We start from the raw sequence: 18,203 nt of genomic DNA on the forward strand, positions 1-18,203 counted from the left end.
ACTTTCCCCTCAACACTTGGGACTGACTTGGGACTTGAGCAATGCGTAGTAGTGGGTTTGAACTTTGACCTTTTGGTTAGAGGACAGACTACTAGCCTGTCCTGACACGTTTTCTTTTTTTCCTTCTTTTTTGTATAATGGAAACTGAAGGAGAACAGGTTTTACATTAACATTTAAAGCATTTACAGTCTTATCTCTCCTATTCCAAGAAGTGAGCAGGTGGGCTAATGCGTGTTGCGGAATCCTCATCCCCAGTTAAATTGTTTATATTTATTTAAAAGCTTAAGCTGATGGCCTGAGGCTTTATAGTAATGGTTTATTGTGTTGCTTCAAACAGCTGTCAGACTTAATTAATCCAGATGGTGACTTGAAGAGACCTGGAGTGGAATGTAAATAAATGTTGAAAGCTGAGAAGGTAATGAATTGAAGTGTAGGATGGACAATAAAAACTGGTCGTCATGAAGTAATGGTAAATCAATGGGCTTGTGTCGCTGTGTGTCTCCATTCTGTCCAAGCAGCAGTAGGATTTCTTTAGTGTCACAGCATCAGGAAGTCCTGTCCACTGCGAACCTTTTTACATGATAGCTCAGTGGTTATAAAATAAATTGGGCTGGTGCCCCCACCTTAAACCAGTCCAACCCCTACTGGTGACAACGACAATTCAGGTTGTTTCATTTGATCAGAAGAAACGTTAAAAAACGATTCAATATTTCACAAGATTTTTTTGTGTGAGAAAAATCTGAAAAATTAACAAATGATAGTGCATTTGTTAATTTTTTAATTAGTGCATACTGTCGTCGCTGTCGTTCCAGGACCTCGAATCTCCAAAACAGCAACTTTTCAGGAAGTAAAAAAAAACCTGTTTGCTCTTAAAATACCGAACCAAACGTCGTCAAAGTTGGCACATGTCTTAATTATAGTTAGTTTCCCGCTGAATGTGTCATTACTTTATTAATATCTTACCTGGATAAGCTCAAATGATGTTGTTTATATTATCAGTCCGACTTGGAAGCACTCTCTCCCGGCCAGTCAGGCGGGAGAGAGTCGTATGCTCATGCACGAGCCCCAAGCTCCTGGCCGCGGGGGCGCGCGCAGGAGCAGCAGCATTGCCCCTCGTCTCTCATGGCCGAGGCAGGGGCTTTCGCATGGGGTGAGAATAGTCTGACATAACGTAGCGTTAACGTTACTTTATTCTCGTCAGAAAACACTCCGATTTGCATGTTAAAACAAGTTTGCAGCCTAGGAATAACTGGAAAACATTTGATTGATATATTAACGTCAGAGGAAGCCAGGATTAGTCAAAACGATATGAGAAATACACAGCACGTCTGCCGTGTGACTTTTCCAGGTTTATTGTCCTGCGTGGGGGGGTACACACGGAGGTAGGGGACGATTTTCGAGGTTTGACTGACAGATTGAGGGCGAATGGCGTTACAAGATTTACTCACAAGCTCGTTTTAATGCTTTTCCATTGGTTGCATTTGTTAAAAACCACACAGAAACGTGAAGGGTGACCAATGGCACTGATTTATGACAAAAAGTGAAAAAAGGGACATTCGAGGTCCTGGCACAACAGCGACGAGATATTTTTTTTCCTGTCCCATAAATCATCACGTGACCTCCCCCAATATTATCTTGCAACCCCATGGAGCGTCCTGACCCCTAGTTTGATAACCACTCTGCTTTAGCTAATAGCATTTAAGCGATGCACCTGGGAGATGCTGATAGTTTCTCCCTTATGTGAGGATTTTAGCAACTTTTTGCTAAAAGTTTAAATATAGTTGCCGTTTTTTTACCCCTATTACTTTGCGTAGGGCTGAATGATAATTCAGTGCCATTTATCATTTTTCAGTGGGATTAAATTGTGATGGTACAGTGATTTTGGGATATCGAGATGCACAATTCTACTGTCTGAACTGATGAGAACAAGCACATTTTATTTAGAAACTCAGAAAAAAGTTTGATAGGAATATTATGTGGAAATTTCAGTTTAGATCACACCAAACATTACCAGTCGGTTCAATATGATGAATGAAGTTGATTATTTAATGTGACTTCACTTATGGGAGCCATATCGTCATATTGATATGGGAAAAAATACTTATGAATAGCATCCAGCCTTGTGTACAAAAAATGCTGTCTGCTCTGTTAAAAATGTGCAACAGCGAGCGAGGATGAAACCTTTCGATCTCAATCTCTCTAAACAAACATCCATCCAGCCATCCTGTCACCCAGAAGCAATCCTGGGTGTTGACTGCTCTTGACCCTCTGCAGAGGTGTGCAAGCTGAAAAGTGAAGCGGTCCTCCCAGGCTCCGACTGTGTGAAATGTCACTGCGTTAGACCAGGGCTGTTGCTAAAATTATTTGTGTGTTTCTCCTCCTGCAGCAGCAACAGGAGCTGCTGGCGTTGAAGCACCAGCAGGAGCTGCTGGAGCACCAGAGGAAGATGGAGAACCACCGCCTGGAGCAGGAGCTGGAGAAGCAGCAGCGGGAGCAGAAGCTGCAGCTGCTGAAGAACAAGGAGAGGGGACAAGAGAGTAAGTAGCACACAGGCTGAAGATCAAAGAGAGGGGACAAGAGAGTAAGTAGCCCACAGGCTGAAGATCAAAGAGAGGGGACAAAAGAGTAAGTAGCACACGCTGAAGATCAAAGAGAGGGGACAAGAGAGTAAGTAGCACACAGGCTGAAGATCAAAGAGAGGGGACAAGAGAGTAAGTAGCACACAGGCTGAAGATCAAAGAGAGGGGACAAGAGAGTAAGTAGCCCACAGGCTGAAGATCAAAGAGAGGGGACAAGAGAGTAAGTAGCACACAGGCTGAAGATCAAAGAGAGGGGGCAAGAGAGTAAGTAGCACACAGGCTGAAGATCAAAGAGAGGGGACAAGAGAGTAAGTAGCACACAGGCTGAAGATCAAAGAGAGGGGACAACAGAGTAAGTAGCACACAGGCTGAAGATCAAAGAGAGGGGACAAGAGAGTAAGTAGCACACAGGCTGAAGATCAAAGAGAGGGGACAAGAGAGTAAGTAGCACACAGGCTGAAGATCAAAGAGAGGGGACAAGAGAGTAAGTAGCACACAGCCTGAAGATCAAAGAGAGGGGACAAGAGAGTAAGTAGCACACAGGCTGAAGATCAAAGAGAGGGGACAAGAGAGTAAGTAGCTACACAGGCTGAAGATCAAAGAGAGGGGGCAAGACAGTAAGTAGCACACAGGCTGAAGATCAAAGAGAGGGGACAAGACAGTAAGTAGCACACAGGCTGAAGATCAAAGAGAGGGGACAAGAGAGTAAGTAGCCCACAGGCTGAAGATCAAAGAGAGGGGACAACAGAGTAAGTAACACACAGGCTGAAGATCAAAGAGAGGGGACAACAGAGTAAGTAACACACAGGCTGAAGATCAAAGAGAGGGGACAAGACAGTAAGTAGCACACAGGCTGAAGATCAAAGAGAGGGGACAAGACAGTAAGTAGCACACAGGCTGAAGATCAAAGAGAGGGGACAAGACAGTAAGTAGCACACAGGCTGAAGATCAAAGAGAGGGGACAAGACAGTAAGTAACACAGGCTGAAGATCAAAGAGAGGGGACAAGAGAGTAAGTAGCACACAGGCTGAAGATCAAAGAGAGGGGACAAGACAGTAAGTAGCACACAGGCTGAAGATCAAAGAGAGGGGACAAGACAGTAAGTAGCACACAGGCTGAAGATCAAAGAGAGGGGACAAGAGAGTAAGTAGCACACAGGCTGAAGATCAAAGAGAGGGGACAACAGAGTAAGTAGCACACAGGCTGAAGATCAAAGAGAGGGGACAAGAGAGTAAGTAGCACACAGGCTGAAGATCAAAGAGAGGGGACAAGAGAGTACAGTAAGTAGCACACAGGCTGAAGATCAAAGAGAGGGGACAACAGAGTAAGTAGCACACAGGCTGAAGATCAAAGAGAGGGGACAAGAGAGTAAGTAGCACACAGGCTGAAGATCAAAGAGAGGGGACAAGAGAGTAAGTAGCACACAGGCTGAAGATCAAAGAGAGGGGACAACAGAGTAAGTAGCACACAGGCTGAAGATCAAAGAGAGGGGACAAGAGAGTAAGTAGCACACAGGCTGAAGATCAAAGAGAGGGGACAAGAGAGTAAGTAGCACACAGGCTGAAGATCAAAGAGAGGGGACAAGAGAGTAAGTAGCACACAGGCTGAAGATCAAAGAGAGGGGACAAGAGAGTAAGTAACACACAGGCTGAAGAATAAGTAGCCCCTTTAGGGACTTGTGTCATGTTCGTCTCACTTGCTAGACACTCCCTCCACATGAGGCGCTGAGAAAAGTACCAAGCAGCAGAACTTGCCGATCTGCTCGTCATACAAGTGTCACAGAAACATTCCAAAGCCACCTACCGAAGCAGAACTCTTCATCGATTAGATCCGGCGGGGTTTGAAAGCTCGATGCTGCGAATAAGTACCGGTACCTCTTTTATCCCAATTCTGTGCCAGTGATATTATTTTTTCGAAAATGCCAAGATGTGTTTTTCCGTGTGCTTCCGACCATAGGGGTGCTGTGGAGCGCTATGATGGCTGGGCACAACAGCACAAAACACAGAACGATTGGAATATTAAAGTTATTTATTAGCACACAGGCGTAAGAACAAGGAAAGGGGGCAAAAGAGTAAGTAGCCCACAGCCCCTCAAAGAACCCTGGTGGTCCCCTGACCCCACGTTGAGAACCACTGGTCTAGACTACCAGACTCATTTGGAGGCCCATTCCTACTCTTTAAATCTATCTGGCTGCTACCATGAGCTATGTTCAGATCGGATTCTTTTTCTTTTTTGCATAAAGTAATCAAACAACCACATGCAATCATTCAAATCCAAACCTCCCTCATTCTAGGTCGTTTGAAATGCAATTCAAATCACATCTCCGAATATGCAACTCGGTCTGACCACTCAGATCAGATTTCTTCCTGTCTCTCCCCACACAACACATATTTGGTGTCAGACGTTACAACAAGAAGAGCAGAGGACAACAAACATGGAGGAGAGCCATATATATATATATATATATATATATATATATATATATATATATATATATATATATATATATATAATCGCATATAATCTGAAACTTTGAACACTTGTTCAAATTGAAAGGTTTGTTTTTTTACACATTTCTTACTGTCAACAAATCATAAGAAAATGAAAAAAAAAAAAAAAAAGTCTCATCCATCTAGCCGAGGCCCAATGCAGCCATAGAGCTCTATTGTATTAAAACAATGATTTTAAAAACACTTCAAAGAGCCATGCTGCTGCTCTGGCAGCATATTTCATCATCACAATGCAACGGGCCAGCCAACTTTCTCCTCAAACAACTTAATAAGACGACCGTAAACATGTTTTCCATGTCAGGAAAGTAGTTCCCCAGCACTGAAAATAGTCCCTGCCGTAATAAAGAATTTGTTCTCATTTGAATTTGATTTGGTAATAACGACAACAGCCTGACTTTTCGTGATAACAATTCACGATTTTTAAAATCGAGACAATGTCTTTGTGAGCTCTATTTAAAGATTTTTTAGCTTACAATTTGAGCCAATGACTTCTGGGTTGAAGGCTAAAAGTGGTACAGTACGTGGGAAGTCAGAAAACAAACACCCTGTTGATTTTGTTATTTTCATAGAATATGTTGACTATAAGATATGCATAAAAAAAACCAGCATAAAGAAAAAGATCAGATTTGAAAAACAGATAGGATTCGCCCTGCTTTCTGAATATATCTCTAGTGAAAGTGAGTTCACACTCTTTGGCAGCATCTGAACGGGTTGCAGGGAATATTCATTCAAAATACCAGTTGAAGGTTGAATGGACCGTTGAGATCAGGATTCATAGTCTGTGTGTGTTTGCATGTGTGTCTGTTTCCATTTTACTTGGAGAACCTGTGTGTTTACTATGGTAAACAAGAGCTGTATTAGCCGGTGGCCTTGGCGGGGGCAAAGCCGAGGTATTGCTGCTCGCCTGCTGGATGTCTCTCAACAGTTCATTGAGAGCGAGTGGACAGGAGTCCTTGAGAGCAGTTTACACGCTGCATGGAAAGTGGCTACAGATCGAGGCTGCGTCTGTGTGTGTGTCTGCTCTCACGTGTATCTGTGTGTATGTGTGCGCGCGCGCGTGTCCGTGGGTCCACACGGTGTGTCTGCGACCGTGTTTTGAGTAAACGGCCTGTGCCATAAATTATCTCATCGTTTTTATTTCCCCCATTTTTATTTATTTATTTATGTTTTCCCCCATTGCTTGCTTCAAAATCCCACTCCTCCAGTTGTGATGATAGAGTTCCCTGGGCTGTATTTGGAAAATAGTACAGTACGCTATAAATCCATTTTGGGAAGGGGGAAATCATTATCTGATTTCAAAATTTCAAAAGATTTGGGGAATGCCATCTGTGAAAGTGTTGCCATTTTGTCGAAGTTGGATTCAAGTTGCCTGATATTTTTTAGCATTCTTTTGTCAAGCGGCGGATCTGGCATGACATTTTTGTGTGTGTATATAAATGCGTCCTCCCTCGTCCCGTCAGGTGCTGTGGCGAGTACAGAGGTGAAGATGCGTCTGCAGGAATTCGTCCTGAACAAGAAGAAGGCCCTGGCCCAGCGCAGCCTCAACCAGGGAGGCCTCCCCAACGATGCCCCCTACTGGTATCGGTGAGAAACAGTCACTGCAGTCAATTGAATTGAGTGAATGAATGGATGAAGAAAGAAAAGGGCGAGGTGCATAGATGCATGCGGAGTCATTTTGGGGCTTGCAGGCTGCTAACACAGCTAGCGGTTAACAAATTGTCAAAAAGATGTCAGTTCTTACCATCTTGCAATGTGTTGACAACGGGGAATAGGGCTGCAAATTTAACGATTTTCATTGTTGATTAATGTGTTTTTTGTATTAATCGATGAATCATTTAGACTTGAATACGTCAAAAATAATGAGAAATGTTCATCACGTTACCAGAGCCCAAAGTGATTCATAAAATTGCTTACTTAATATGACCTGCAGCAAAAAAAAAGAAAAAAGTATGAATTCCATAATGATATGAAACTGAGAAAAGCAAGAAACTCTTAGCATTTGTAACCAGGAAATTCATATTTTTCCTCAGTTGACAAATGATTTCAGCACTAGCGGGGACCTCGTGTAGTTTGCCGTCGTCACCTGTCTCACATGGATAAATCAATATCAGCCTTCACAGTCTGGAAGTGCAGCGAGCACAGGGGGAAGGCTCCCATCTTTACATTCCTGATCCTTTGTAATGAGTGAATGAGTAAGCAGCAGAGTAGGTGCGAGACGGCGCAGATCGTTATAACTTTGGATGGTAATTCTTTCACCCTCAGCCTTGCAGGCGGATGAATAATGTAATGGATTGTGTCTTAATCTGTCAGTTTGCCTCCCCTCTGCTTCACCTGCTGTCGCACTGTATGAGCCAGACTGAGAGATGGATCGAGAGACACACTTACACACACACGCACGCACGCACCTACATACATACTATGTGTGAGGACAGGATATTGGAACCTGATGATAGGACTCTTATACTGGAGACTATATTGAGTGTTTATTAGCATTGTTGGGGCTCTCCAGGTGTGTGTTTTGCTATTTCAATCTTCCGGGAAAGGTGGTGGGACAATGGGACAAAAAGGCTTAAAAAGAATGATATCATGCAAACGAGCAGGAATCATTTACATTTGGGCAACAATCTGGCTTCGAAGCCAGTAGTGTTGTGTGTTTTTTTGTTCCCCAGCTTTTGAACTGAAGATGGACTTTGTGTTGGGATTTCCTGAACTATATGACCCATCTGTTAGCTTAAAGATCTAAACAAACTAAATAATCTATGGACAAAAGCGACATGGATTGTTGGTCTTCCTTGTTTGTGTAACGTTAACTGAAGTAGCCTCAAATATTTTAGCTGCTAACGTTAGCTTGCTAGCTTAGCCATTCAAATAGCTGTAGCCACTTAGCTAGCTACAGTAGCTCACTAGAGTGAAGCATAATTTTGAGACTACGCTTTCCAGACATATGACTATAGGTGTAATTTGTGCATAATAAAATTAATAAAATATTAAAATGGTAAAATAAATAATGTTAAACAAACCCAATGGTAGAGCTGGGCGATATGGACAAAATAAAATATCACAATGTCTTTGACCGAATAACTCAATTGATATTGCACCAATATTGTAGGGATGACTATTGGCGTTTTTACAAAATATTTACACGAGATCTTTGATAAATAATCATCAGTAATGTGGATATAATGACCAAGTCGGTAAAGGCAAAGAATAGAACAGCTAGAACAGTCTTGTAAGTTCAGAAAATGACATCACTTGACTGTAATGCAGCCTTTAAACCCAGAAAAAGACAACACTTATGCCAGATCACCATTCAGTATTACAATATCCAAAATCGGAGACGATATCTAGTATCATAACACAATATCGATATAATATCAATATATTGCCCAGTCCTCCTACCCGATGTTTTCCCCAGAACACACCCAGTGAAATGGCCCACAAGCGACAGTGAAACATCGCCAAGCGACGTGGTCCCGTTTGGTCTGCATGTACTGTTTCTCTCTTTCTCTATCTCTATCCACCTTATTTTTGGCGGCCATTTTGCCTTACGTTAACTATGGGTTCTATTTCCGGTGTAACCAATTTAGATAACCCCCCAGCCCCCGACAAAAAAAACGTCTATGAGGGTTTTACCCTTTTACAGCAGAGCCATTCTGCTCTACAGCCGTGTCGTTCGGGTGCTGGGATAACGTAATGCATTGTGGGTAGTCGGCTACTAACTGTGGCTAATGTTAGCGGCTAGCTAGCTATGTTACATGGCAGTAAAACGCCACCAAATTGATTTAACTTTTAACCATTTCAAGTAACACACATTTCGAGTTTCCATACGGACCTCCAGCGTTGGTTAGTTGTTTATAACGTGACTATATTTATAACTTTTATAACGGACTCCAGCTTCCGGTTTATAATTTGGGTCTGCAGCCAGAGTATAACAAAGGAAATGGCAAGCGGCAACAATGAGTCACGTTAAACCGGACCTTGTACCCACGATTCTTTTTTACAGTGGGGCATTCAAAAATAAGGTGGATAGAGCCTTTTCACAGCAACCATTTGAGGTGGTAAAGCAGGATGTAAAGCAGGTGTAACCAATTCCATTAATGATGGTTCCATTCCATTTAGGTGCTCCAGTGCCAGGGACCTCATTAATGTTATTGGTTACACCTGCTTTACCACCTCAAAACGGTTGCTGTGAAAAGGGCCTATTTCTCTATGTCCTTTCCTTCCTCTCTAACTGTAGATTATCTGCTTGTTGGCGTAACCATCCCCCAGCCTCAGAGGAGATACGTGTGTACATCCTCCCGAGCTGAACATGCGGCGGGACAGTAGCCAGCCCTGGCTTAGCTTTGTCTATGAACACAGTCATAACTCTGTAGCCAGCCCTGGCTTAGCTTTGTCTATGAACACAGTCATAACTAGGCAGCCCCGGCTTAGCTTTGTCTATGAACACAGTCATAACTAGGCAGCCCCGGCTTAGCTTTGTCTATGAACACAGTCATAACTCTGTAGGCAGCCCTGGCTTAGCTTTGTCTATGAACACAGTCATAACTCTGTAGCCAGCCCTGGCTTAGCTTTGTCTATGAACACAGTCATAACTCTGTAGCCAACCCTGGCTTAGCTTTGTCTATGAACACAGTCATAACTCTGTAGCCAGCCCTGGCTTAGCTTTGTCTATGAACACAGTCATAACTCTGTAGGCAGCCCCGGCTTAGCTTTGTCTATGAACACAGTCATAACTCTGTAGGCAGCCCTGGCTTAGCTTTGTCTATGAACACAGTCATAACTCTGTAGGCAGCCCTGGCTTAGCTTTGTCTATGAACACAGTCATAACTCTGTAGGCAGCCCTGGCTTAGCTTTGTCTATGAACACAGTCATAACTAGGCAGCCCTGGCTTAGCTTTGTCTATGAACACAGTCATAACTCTGTAGGCAGCCCCGGCTTAGCTTTGTCTATGAACACAGTCATAACTCTGTAGGCAGCCCCGGCTTAGCTTTGTCTATGAACACAGTCATAACTCTGTAGGCAGCCCTGGCTTAGCTTTGTCTATGAACACAGTCATAACTAGGCAGCCCTGGCTTAGCTTTGTCTATGAACACAGTCATAACTAGGCAGCCCTGGCTTAGCTTTGTCTATGAACACAGTCATAACTAGGCAGCCCGGGCTTAGCTTTGTCTATGAACACAGTCATAACTCTGTAGGCAGCCCCGGCTTAGCTTTGTCTATGAACACAGTCATAACTCTGTAGGCAGCCCTGGCTTAGCTTTGTCTATGAACACAGGCATAACTAGGCAGCCCGGGCTTAGCTTTGTCTATGAACACAGTCATAACTAGGCAGCCCTGGCTTAGCTTTGTCTATGAACACAGCCATACTCTGTAGGCAGCCCCGGCTTAGCTTTGTCTATGAACACAGTCATAACTAGGCAGCCCTGGCTTAGCTTTGTCTATGAACACAGTCATACTCTGTAGGCAGCCCTGGCTTAGCTTTGTCTATGAACACAGTCATAACTAGGCAGCCCTGGCTTAGCTTTGTCTATGAACACAGTCATAACTAGGCAGCCCCGGCTTAGCTTTGTCTATGAACACAGTCATAACTAGGCAGCCCTGGCTTAGCTTTGTCTATGAACACAGTCATAACTCTGTAGGCAGCCCTGGCTTAGCTTTGTCTATGAACACAGTCATAACTCTGTAGGCAGCCCTGGCTTAGCTTTGTCTATGAACACAGTCATAACTCTGTAGGCAGCCCTGGCTTAGCTTTGTCTATGAACACAGTCATAACTCTGTAGGCAGCCCCGGCTTAGCTTTGTCTATGAACACAGTCATAACTCTGTAGGCAGCCCTGGCTTAGCTTTGTCTATGAACACAGTCATAACTAGGCAGCCCTGGCTTAGTTTTGTCTATGAACACAGTCATAACTCTGTAGGCAGCCCTGGCTTAGTTTTGTCTATGAACACAGTCATACTCTGTAGGCAGCCCTGGCTTAGCTTTGTCTATGAACACAGGCATAACTCTGTAGGCAGCCCTGGCTTAGCTTTGTCTATGAACACAGTCATACTCTGTAGGCAGCCCCGGCTTAGCTTTGTCTATGAACACAGTCATAACTCTGTAGGCAGCCCTGGCTTAGCTTTGTCTATGAACACAGTCATAACTCTGTAGGCAGCCCTGGCTTAGCTTTGTCTATGAACACAGTCATAACTCTATAGGCAGCCCTGGCTTAGTTTTGTCTATGAACACAGTCATAACTATAGGCAGCCCTGGCTTAGTTTTGTCTATGAACACAGTCATAACTATAGGCAGCCCTGGCTTAGCTTTGTCTATGAACACAGTCATATCTCTGTAGGCAGCCCTGGCTTAGTTTTGTCTATGAACACAGTCATAACTATAGGCAGCCCTGGCTTAGTTTTGTCTATGAACACAGTCATAACTATAGGCAGCCCTGGCTTAGTTTTGTCTATGAACACAGTCATAACTATAGGCAGCCCTGGCTTAGCTTTGTCTATGAACACAGTCATAACTCTGTAGGCAGCCCTGGCTTAGCTTTGTCTATGAACACAGTCATAACTCTGTAGGCAGCCCTGGCTTAGCTTTGTCTATGAACACAGTCATAACTCTATAGGCAGCCCTGGCTTAGTTTTGTCTATGAACACAGTCATAACTATAGGCAGCCCTGGCTTAGTTTTGTCTATGAACACAGTCATAACTATAGGCAGCCCTGGCTTAGTTTTGTCTATGAACACAGTCATATCTCTGTAGGCAGCCCTGGCTTAGTTTTGTCTATGAACACAGTCATAACTCTGTAGGCAGCCCTGGCTTAGTTTTGTCTATGAACACAGTCATATCTCTGTAGGCAGCCCTGGCTTAGTTTTGTCTATGAACACAGTCATAACTCTGTAGGCAGCCCTGGCTTAGCTTTGTCTATGAACACAGTCATAACTCTGTAGGCAGCCCTGGCTTAGCTTTGTCTATGAACACAGTCATAACTCTATAGGCAGCCCTGGCTTAGTTTTGTCTATGAACACAGTCATATCTCTGTAGGCGATGCACAGATGGCCGCACATGTCCACAACCTCACCATGAGATTTGCATGATGCTTTAATTATTCAAATCTATGACGGGAGTCATTTGACCGGCAGTACGTAGTGCGTGGGATTATCACACTATTCCCCCCAGTTCCCCTCCCCCCCCGAACAGGCAACACCGACCAACCAGAGGAGGCACTAGTGCAGCAACCAGGACACCTACCCTTAATCTGGCTTAGTTCCCACCCGTAGACACGGCCAATTGTGCCTGTATGGACACCCAACCAAGCCAGGTAACACGGAGGCTCTAACCTGCAACCCTTGTGTTGATAGGCGGGGAATCTACACTTGGTGCCACCTTTAACGGTATATGTGTTTGTGTGTATGTGTGTGTGTCCGTCCGTCCGTCCGTCCGTCCATCTGTCCGTGTCCATCCGCCCTATAGGAAAACCCAGCACAGCTCCCTGGACCAGAGCTCTCCTCCACAGACTGGCATTTCCACCTACAATCACCCTGTGCTGGGCATGTACAACCCTCGGGATGACTTCCCACTCCGAAAGACTGGTACGACACACACACACACACACACACACACACACACACACACACACACACACACACACACACACACGTTGGCAGTGTCACAGAGCTATCTATTGGCTCCTATGCAGCCTCAGGCTCAGAGAGGATTACATACACACAGTTTGCCACTGTGCCGTCCAGTAGCTGCTATGCAGGCTCACGTCTAGCGTAATTTAGATGGCATCAGGGCTCTGCGCCATTAATCACATCCAAATGAGGCTGTCAGGGGCTCCCAGCATCCCCCACATGAGAGTGCTGGAGAGAGCGTAGGTGGTTCAAGAGTTCAATCGAGTGCACTCCAGGTCTCCAGCCCCGTAACACTGCTTAAATCCAATCTGTCTGCTGCGAGTAGAGTAGTAACTCTACTACTGGAAACAGTTTGTCCTGGGGTTTTCCAACGTCGGTACTAGGGTTGAGTATCGGTACTCAATACCTTTAATGTATCGACTTGAATACGGTAACCCAGTACCAGGTAGCAGCGAAACTTCTCTAGTCAAACGATACTTGCATTGCATTCGATCGTTTTTTTGTACACAGATCTCGAAAGAAATGGCTATTTGTATGGTTTGCTCGCAGGTGCAGGCAATCACTGCAAGCGTTGTTCGATTTAATGCGTGTGATGACGTGTGATTGGCTCACTACCGCAAGCAGCTACAACCCATACAGCAGTGATACTCAACTTGTCGCCCGGGGGCCAGATGTGGCCCGCAATAGGGTGCCAAGTGGCCCTCTGGCTCGAATGAGCTCCAGCTAAATTCTCAAATATCGCCACCCGCTCTACTTACAGTATACTGTATGTACTAACTAACTTAACTCAACCTATCCTGTGTGCATAAAATTGTCAGACTAAACTCCGGCTGACACCCCAAATACGTACAATCCGTTACAGAAAAATTAATATTATTAATGTTTGTTTATTAACTGGCCCTTGGCCTCCTGTCATTTTGCAAACGTGGCCTCCGGGCAAAGCAAGTTGAGTATCCCTGCCATACAGTATGTGGTGGTGAAGTCGAGCACGGTGTATGTGATGGAGTTGGAACTCTTTTGGTATCAGTATTGGTACTGGTATTATTTTAAACGATAACCAGCCCTTGTAGGTACACAGTTTTTTAGATCGGGGGATAATCTTGTAAAAAGTAATTTTAGAGCTGCTAAAATGCTAAAAGTGTCACTGGAAGATAGCGAAAGGTTTTCATTTAAAGCTAAGATACACTAGATGACTTTGAAATCTTAACTGATCATGAAAAGACTGGGGAGTTTATACTACACAACGTTTTCATTAAGAGTTTTTTTTTAACTGAAAAACTCACTGAAATACGGTGTCTTGAACCTACAACACAAATAACCAGCAAACCAATGTATTACTGCATCACTCACTATGGGTTAAAATTTACTTTTCGAAGCCACAACATTACGTTAATTTAAAACAAGTTTCTATGCAAATGTGTTCTTTATATCCTCTTTGGTACTTGGGGTATTTCAGATCACACACACAAAACAGTTGCAATGGCATACTTTTATTTTGAAATTTGTAACGGGAAGTTTCAGTTTTATTCTTTCTGGCTTAACCATGAGCAACCAGCATAGCGTCTTTGCTTCCTTGTATTATTCACGTGTGCCTTGGTATCAGAAATATCTATTGTATGAAGACTGCTATTTGACTGCTTTTGGCTGATTGCCTCCTAGTTTTTCATTGGATATTGATGGGATTCCACATGCACGTGAGTTATTGAGTTGGGTCGGGTCGTTGGACCAGTTTACACTACGCGACTCAACGCGAGAAATTCACACGTTTGATATAATCGTTGTGGCTCCGACTAGCGTCGGGAGGCAGTTTACACTTGACGATTAAAAATCACAGATTATGCTGCCGACTGGCACAACAACTGCAGACTAGAGTCAACAAAGACAGACTGAGCCCGACTGGAAATCCTATGTAAAATCGGAGGGAAACTCTTGTAGTGTAGTGCTAGCCTAAAATCTAACGTCTTCAAACTCAGCGCTCAAAGCACAGAAGCCACTACAGCAGGGATACCAGGGGCCAAAGCAAGTGCAAAATGACAGGAGGCCAGGGGCCAGTTAATAAACTAAGATTAATACTATTATTTTATTCTGTAGTGGATTGTAGCCCCCCCCCCCCCCCATAACAATAAACAACAAAAGTTAGAAATTCAGTTTGCTCACTTCAATTCAGTTCTCAAATCTGTTCAGAGTAAACCCTCTTCATAAACAAATAAATAAAGGCGCTCTCCAAAAAGAAAATGAACCAAACATCTCTTGTGCACACAGGATAGATAGATAGGGGGCCAGTCAGCACCCTATCGCAGGCCGCATCTGGCCCCCGGGCCACAAGTTGAGTATCACTGCGCTACAGTGTAAAAAAAACAGCTGTTTGGAGTGTGTTTTCCCCAGGTAGACTGTGTGTGTGTGTGTGTGTGTGTGTGTGTGTGTGTGTGTGTGTGTGCGCGCGCGCACATGCGTGAGTGTGTGTGTATGTGTGAGTGAGTGGTGTGTGTGTGTGTGTGTGTGTGTGTATGTGTGTGTGTACGCGTGCATGCGTGCGTGAGTGTGTGTGTATGTGTGAGTGTGAGTGGTGTGTGCGGTGGTGTAGCCGTGAAGCAGCGGTCGTCTTACAGTGCAATTATTCACTTAGCGGGGCGGCAGGCGGCTACAGCCAGCGCTCAGCCCTGTTGACTCTGAACCTTCAGGCCGCTGGCTGCTGCAGCACACAGACCACAGTTGACACTGGCCCACACAGCCACATTCCACCCCGAGAGGAGGAAGAAGGAGGGATGAAGAGAGGGAGAGTAGAAGTGGAGATGAGAGAGAAAGGGCGAGGTGAGGGAAGATAGTAAGGAAGGAGAGAAACGAAAACGCAGTGAGGGAGAGAGATGAGTCGGGGGGAAGAAGCCTCTGGTTGCTTCACTGACTGACCCCAAAATCGTCTTTTTTTCTTGACTAGAAAAACATTTGAGGCGATGGAGTGAGTGTTTGGTTTCTATAAGAGAGAGAGAGAGAGAGAGCAATGGAGCAGACCAAAGTTGAGAGCGCAGAACAGGAGCAGGCAAGTGGCACTGCGATGCCACGCACCCCCCAAAAAAAACATCACAAGAGAAATGAAAAGATGGCGGGTAGTGAAAAGATTGTGTCCGGCGTCGGCCCTTGATTTATATGCTAAGGAGTGTGCTCAACTGGCGAGGGGAGAGAACCTGTGCCACCCTGATATTTGCCCACAGCCGTGACGTGCTTTGCGGGGTTTACTTATGGTAATGCCAGCTCAGGAGAGGTTAGAGGCTCTTTTATTTCACCGCCTGCCTGGCCGTAAAGTAGAGGACTGGCACCCCAGCCTCCCAGCAACGCTCAAAGGAAGCAACAGCGCTCTTTTGTGCATCTCCCTTCTCCCTCTTTACATTTACAGTTTAGGCGTTTTAGCCGACGCGCTTCTCCAGCGCAAATTACAATGAGTTCAACAGCAGAATAGGCTTTACCCTGCATTCGAGTGATGTCGGATTTACGGTCTGAACGAGTTTCCGACCAGGAGGTGCCACATGAGCACCTTGTTAAGTCGGAGAAATCGGGATTGTAGATGCGGCACGAATTGGCAGAGTTGTGCCGTAATCACTCTTTCCAACATGGCTGAACAGAGAGAAAACTAACCGTTAAGTAAAAGTACTAATTCAAAAGACACAGATATTCCTTGGTAACTATATAATTCAACAGGATTCACTTTCCTGTTCTTCCATTCATAATCCATTCCATTCATAATCCCCTGAAATAGCCACATTTTGCTTACTAGCTAGGCTATCGCTAGCTCAATTGCTAACGTTAGCCTAGAAGGCTGGCGATGTGTGTGAACAGTGGAGGTAGAAATGCTCTCCTGGCAGTAGGCTACCACATGCATAGTCGGGTCCATGCAGTATTCCGACACGTACTGTCACGCACATATGAATGCAACAGAAACATTGCTTGTCCCACTGGACGGGAAACTTTGGGACCTTGTCACCTTCTGACTCACTGTGCCCTTTCTGATGGAAGCAAAGCAAGGCATAGTACTGTTCCTGACCAGCTTCCTCCTGCCTTTCAATTCCTTCACTGAATGTCTGCGGTCAGTAATGAGCAATTGTGTTTTTGTAGCTTAATTAGGGCGTCCCATCCTTCACATGGAAGTTCATGGGTTCATAGACATGTTCTGTACATGACCGGGCCATGACCAGTCGCCATGCATGCAGGACATGACCGCTATATGACCCAGTGAATACAGCGGCCCTTTTACTGCAGTTGTGAAACGCATTTTAATAAGATTAACAATGCATCATTTGTGATTGGTCAAAAAAGAGACAATACCCCTTGTGTTTTGATGGATTTTCATCGCAACCCAGTCCAGTTAAAAAAGTTGAAACTAGTTGAACTTTTGACAGAGGGAATGTGAATACAGCCTTTCAATGCATGTGTGTATTTGACAAATGTCCCTTGTGAACATCTAATAGTTATTACCTGCTGTGGCTTTTCTATAAGTATCTGTCACATCCATTCAGCTATTTCCCTCTGAGATCTGCAGCCTCTTCAGGCGGTTCCAACAGGCGAGAACATTTCTTTCACAGGTATTGACAATTTCTCCATCGACCCCACTTGGCTCGGACTCCCCCGTTGCTTGTGATTATTGAGTTGTCGTGATATCGGATCATTCACCTTTCAAACCCGCTGCTTGCTCTGCTGCAGAAGCAACCAAAAAGAGCCAATTAGATTAGTCTCTCTTTCAGCTCCACTCTCATTTCATATGGTTCCTGTTTTTCCTTTCTTTTTTGGTGCAATATAACTGTGTGTGTGTGTGTGTGTGTGTGTGTGTGTGTGTGTGTGTGTGTGTGGGTGTGTGTGTGTGGGTGTGTCTGTGTGTGTATAACATTACAAAAAAACAGGACACGCGGACAACGGTTCCATATTAACAGACGCTTTCCTTAGATCAAATCCCAAGACAATTATTTCTGTTGTTTGTTTTGGAAGCTCTAAAATGAAATGATGATGATTGCTGATGGCTTTTATGTCTTAAAGATCATTTAAAGCAAATCAATTCATACAGTAGGAACAGGGGCTCTGATCTTTCAACATTCGTTCTCGACCAGCAATACACAGTCAGGCCTCCTCCTTAACCTCTGAAAATTGAGATAAAACCAAATAGACTTGCATCTCATCTACTCATATGTAGCTGCGGCTTTTCTGCTCGATTCAGAGTGGGGAGACAGCGGATTAAAGATGGCTTTGATGCTGACTTATATAACAAAAACTTCTCAAAACTTCTGCCTTTAAATTTTTTATACGTATCCGACTTTTCCCCCAGCGTACCAGGCCACGATTTCACTCTCGCTTAAAAGAAAAAAATGATTTTCAACTGGATTATTTCTGAAAATCAAACCTGGTTCACTCAGGGAAACAGGGGGAGACATGAGAATACTTTATTGAATTTGTAGCGATACCGATAGGGTAGCTTCCAAATACTTAATAATAATAAAGACGCTAGCAGC

General features: G+C 44.3%; 1 protein-coding gene across 1 annotated transcript in view; it reads left to right on the forward strand.

Annotated features, from left to right (window-relative positions):
• LOC310773584 (histone deacetylase 4-like) overlaps positions 1–18,203 on the forward strand; it is a gene marked incomplete at its 5' end in the record, with an annotated part of 93,123 nt that overhangs the window by 32,462 nt on the left and 42,458 nt on the right. Inside the window, 3 exons of the mRNA XM_083633492.1 lie at positions 2,387–2,537; positions 6,550–6,673; positions 12,548–12,666. Of these exons, the coding sequence (XP_083489618.1) occupies positions 2,387–2,537; positions 6,550–6,673; positions 12,548–12,666 (394 nt within the window). The remainder of the gene's footprint in view (positions 1–2,386; positions 2,538–6,549; positions 6,674–12,547; positions 12,667–18,203) is intronic.

Source organism: Poromitra crassiceps, assembly GCF_964638095.1.
Source record: "Poromitra crassiceps genome assembly, chromosome: 3".
NCBI classification, from domain to species: Eukaryota; Metazoa; Chordata; class Actinopteri; order Beryciformes; family Melamphaidae; genus Poromitra; species Poromitra crassiceps.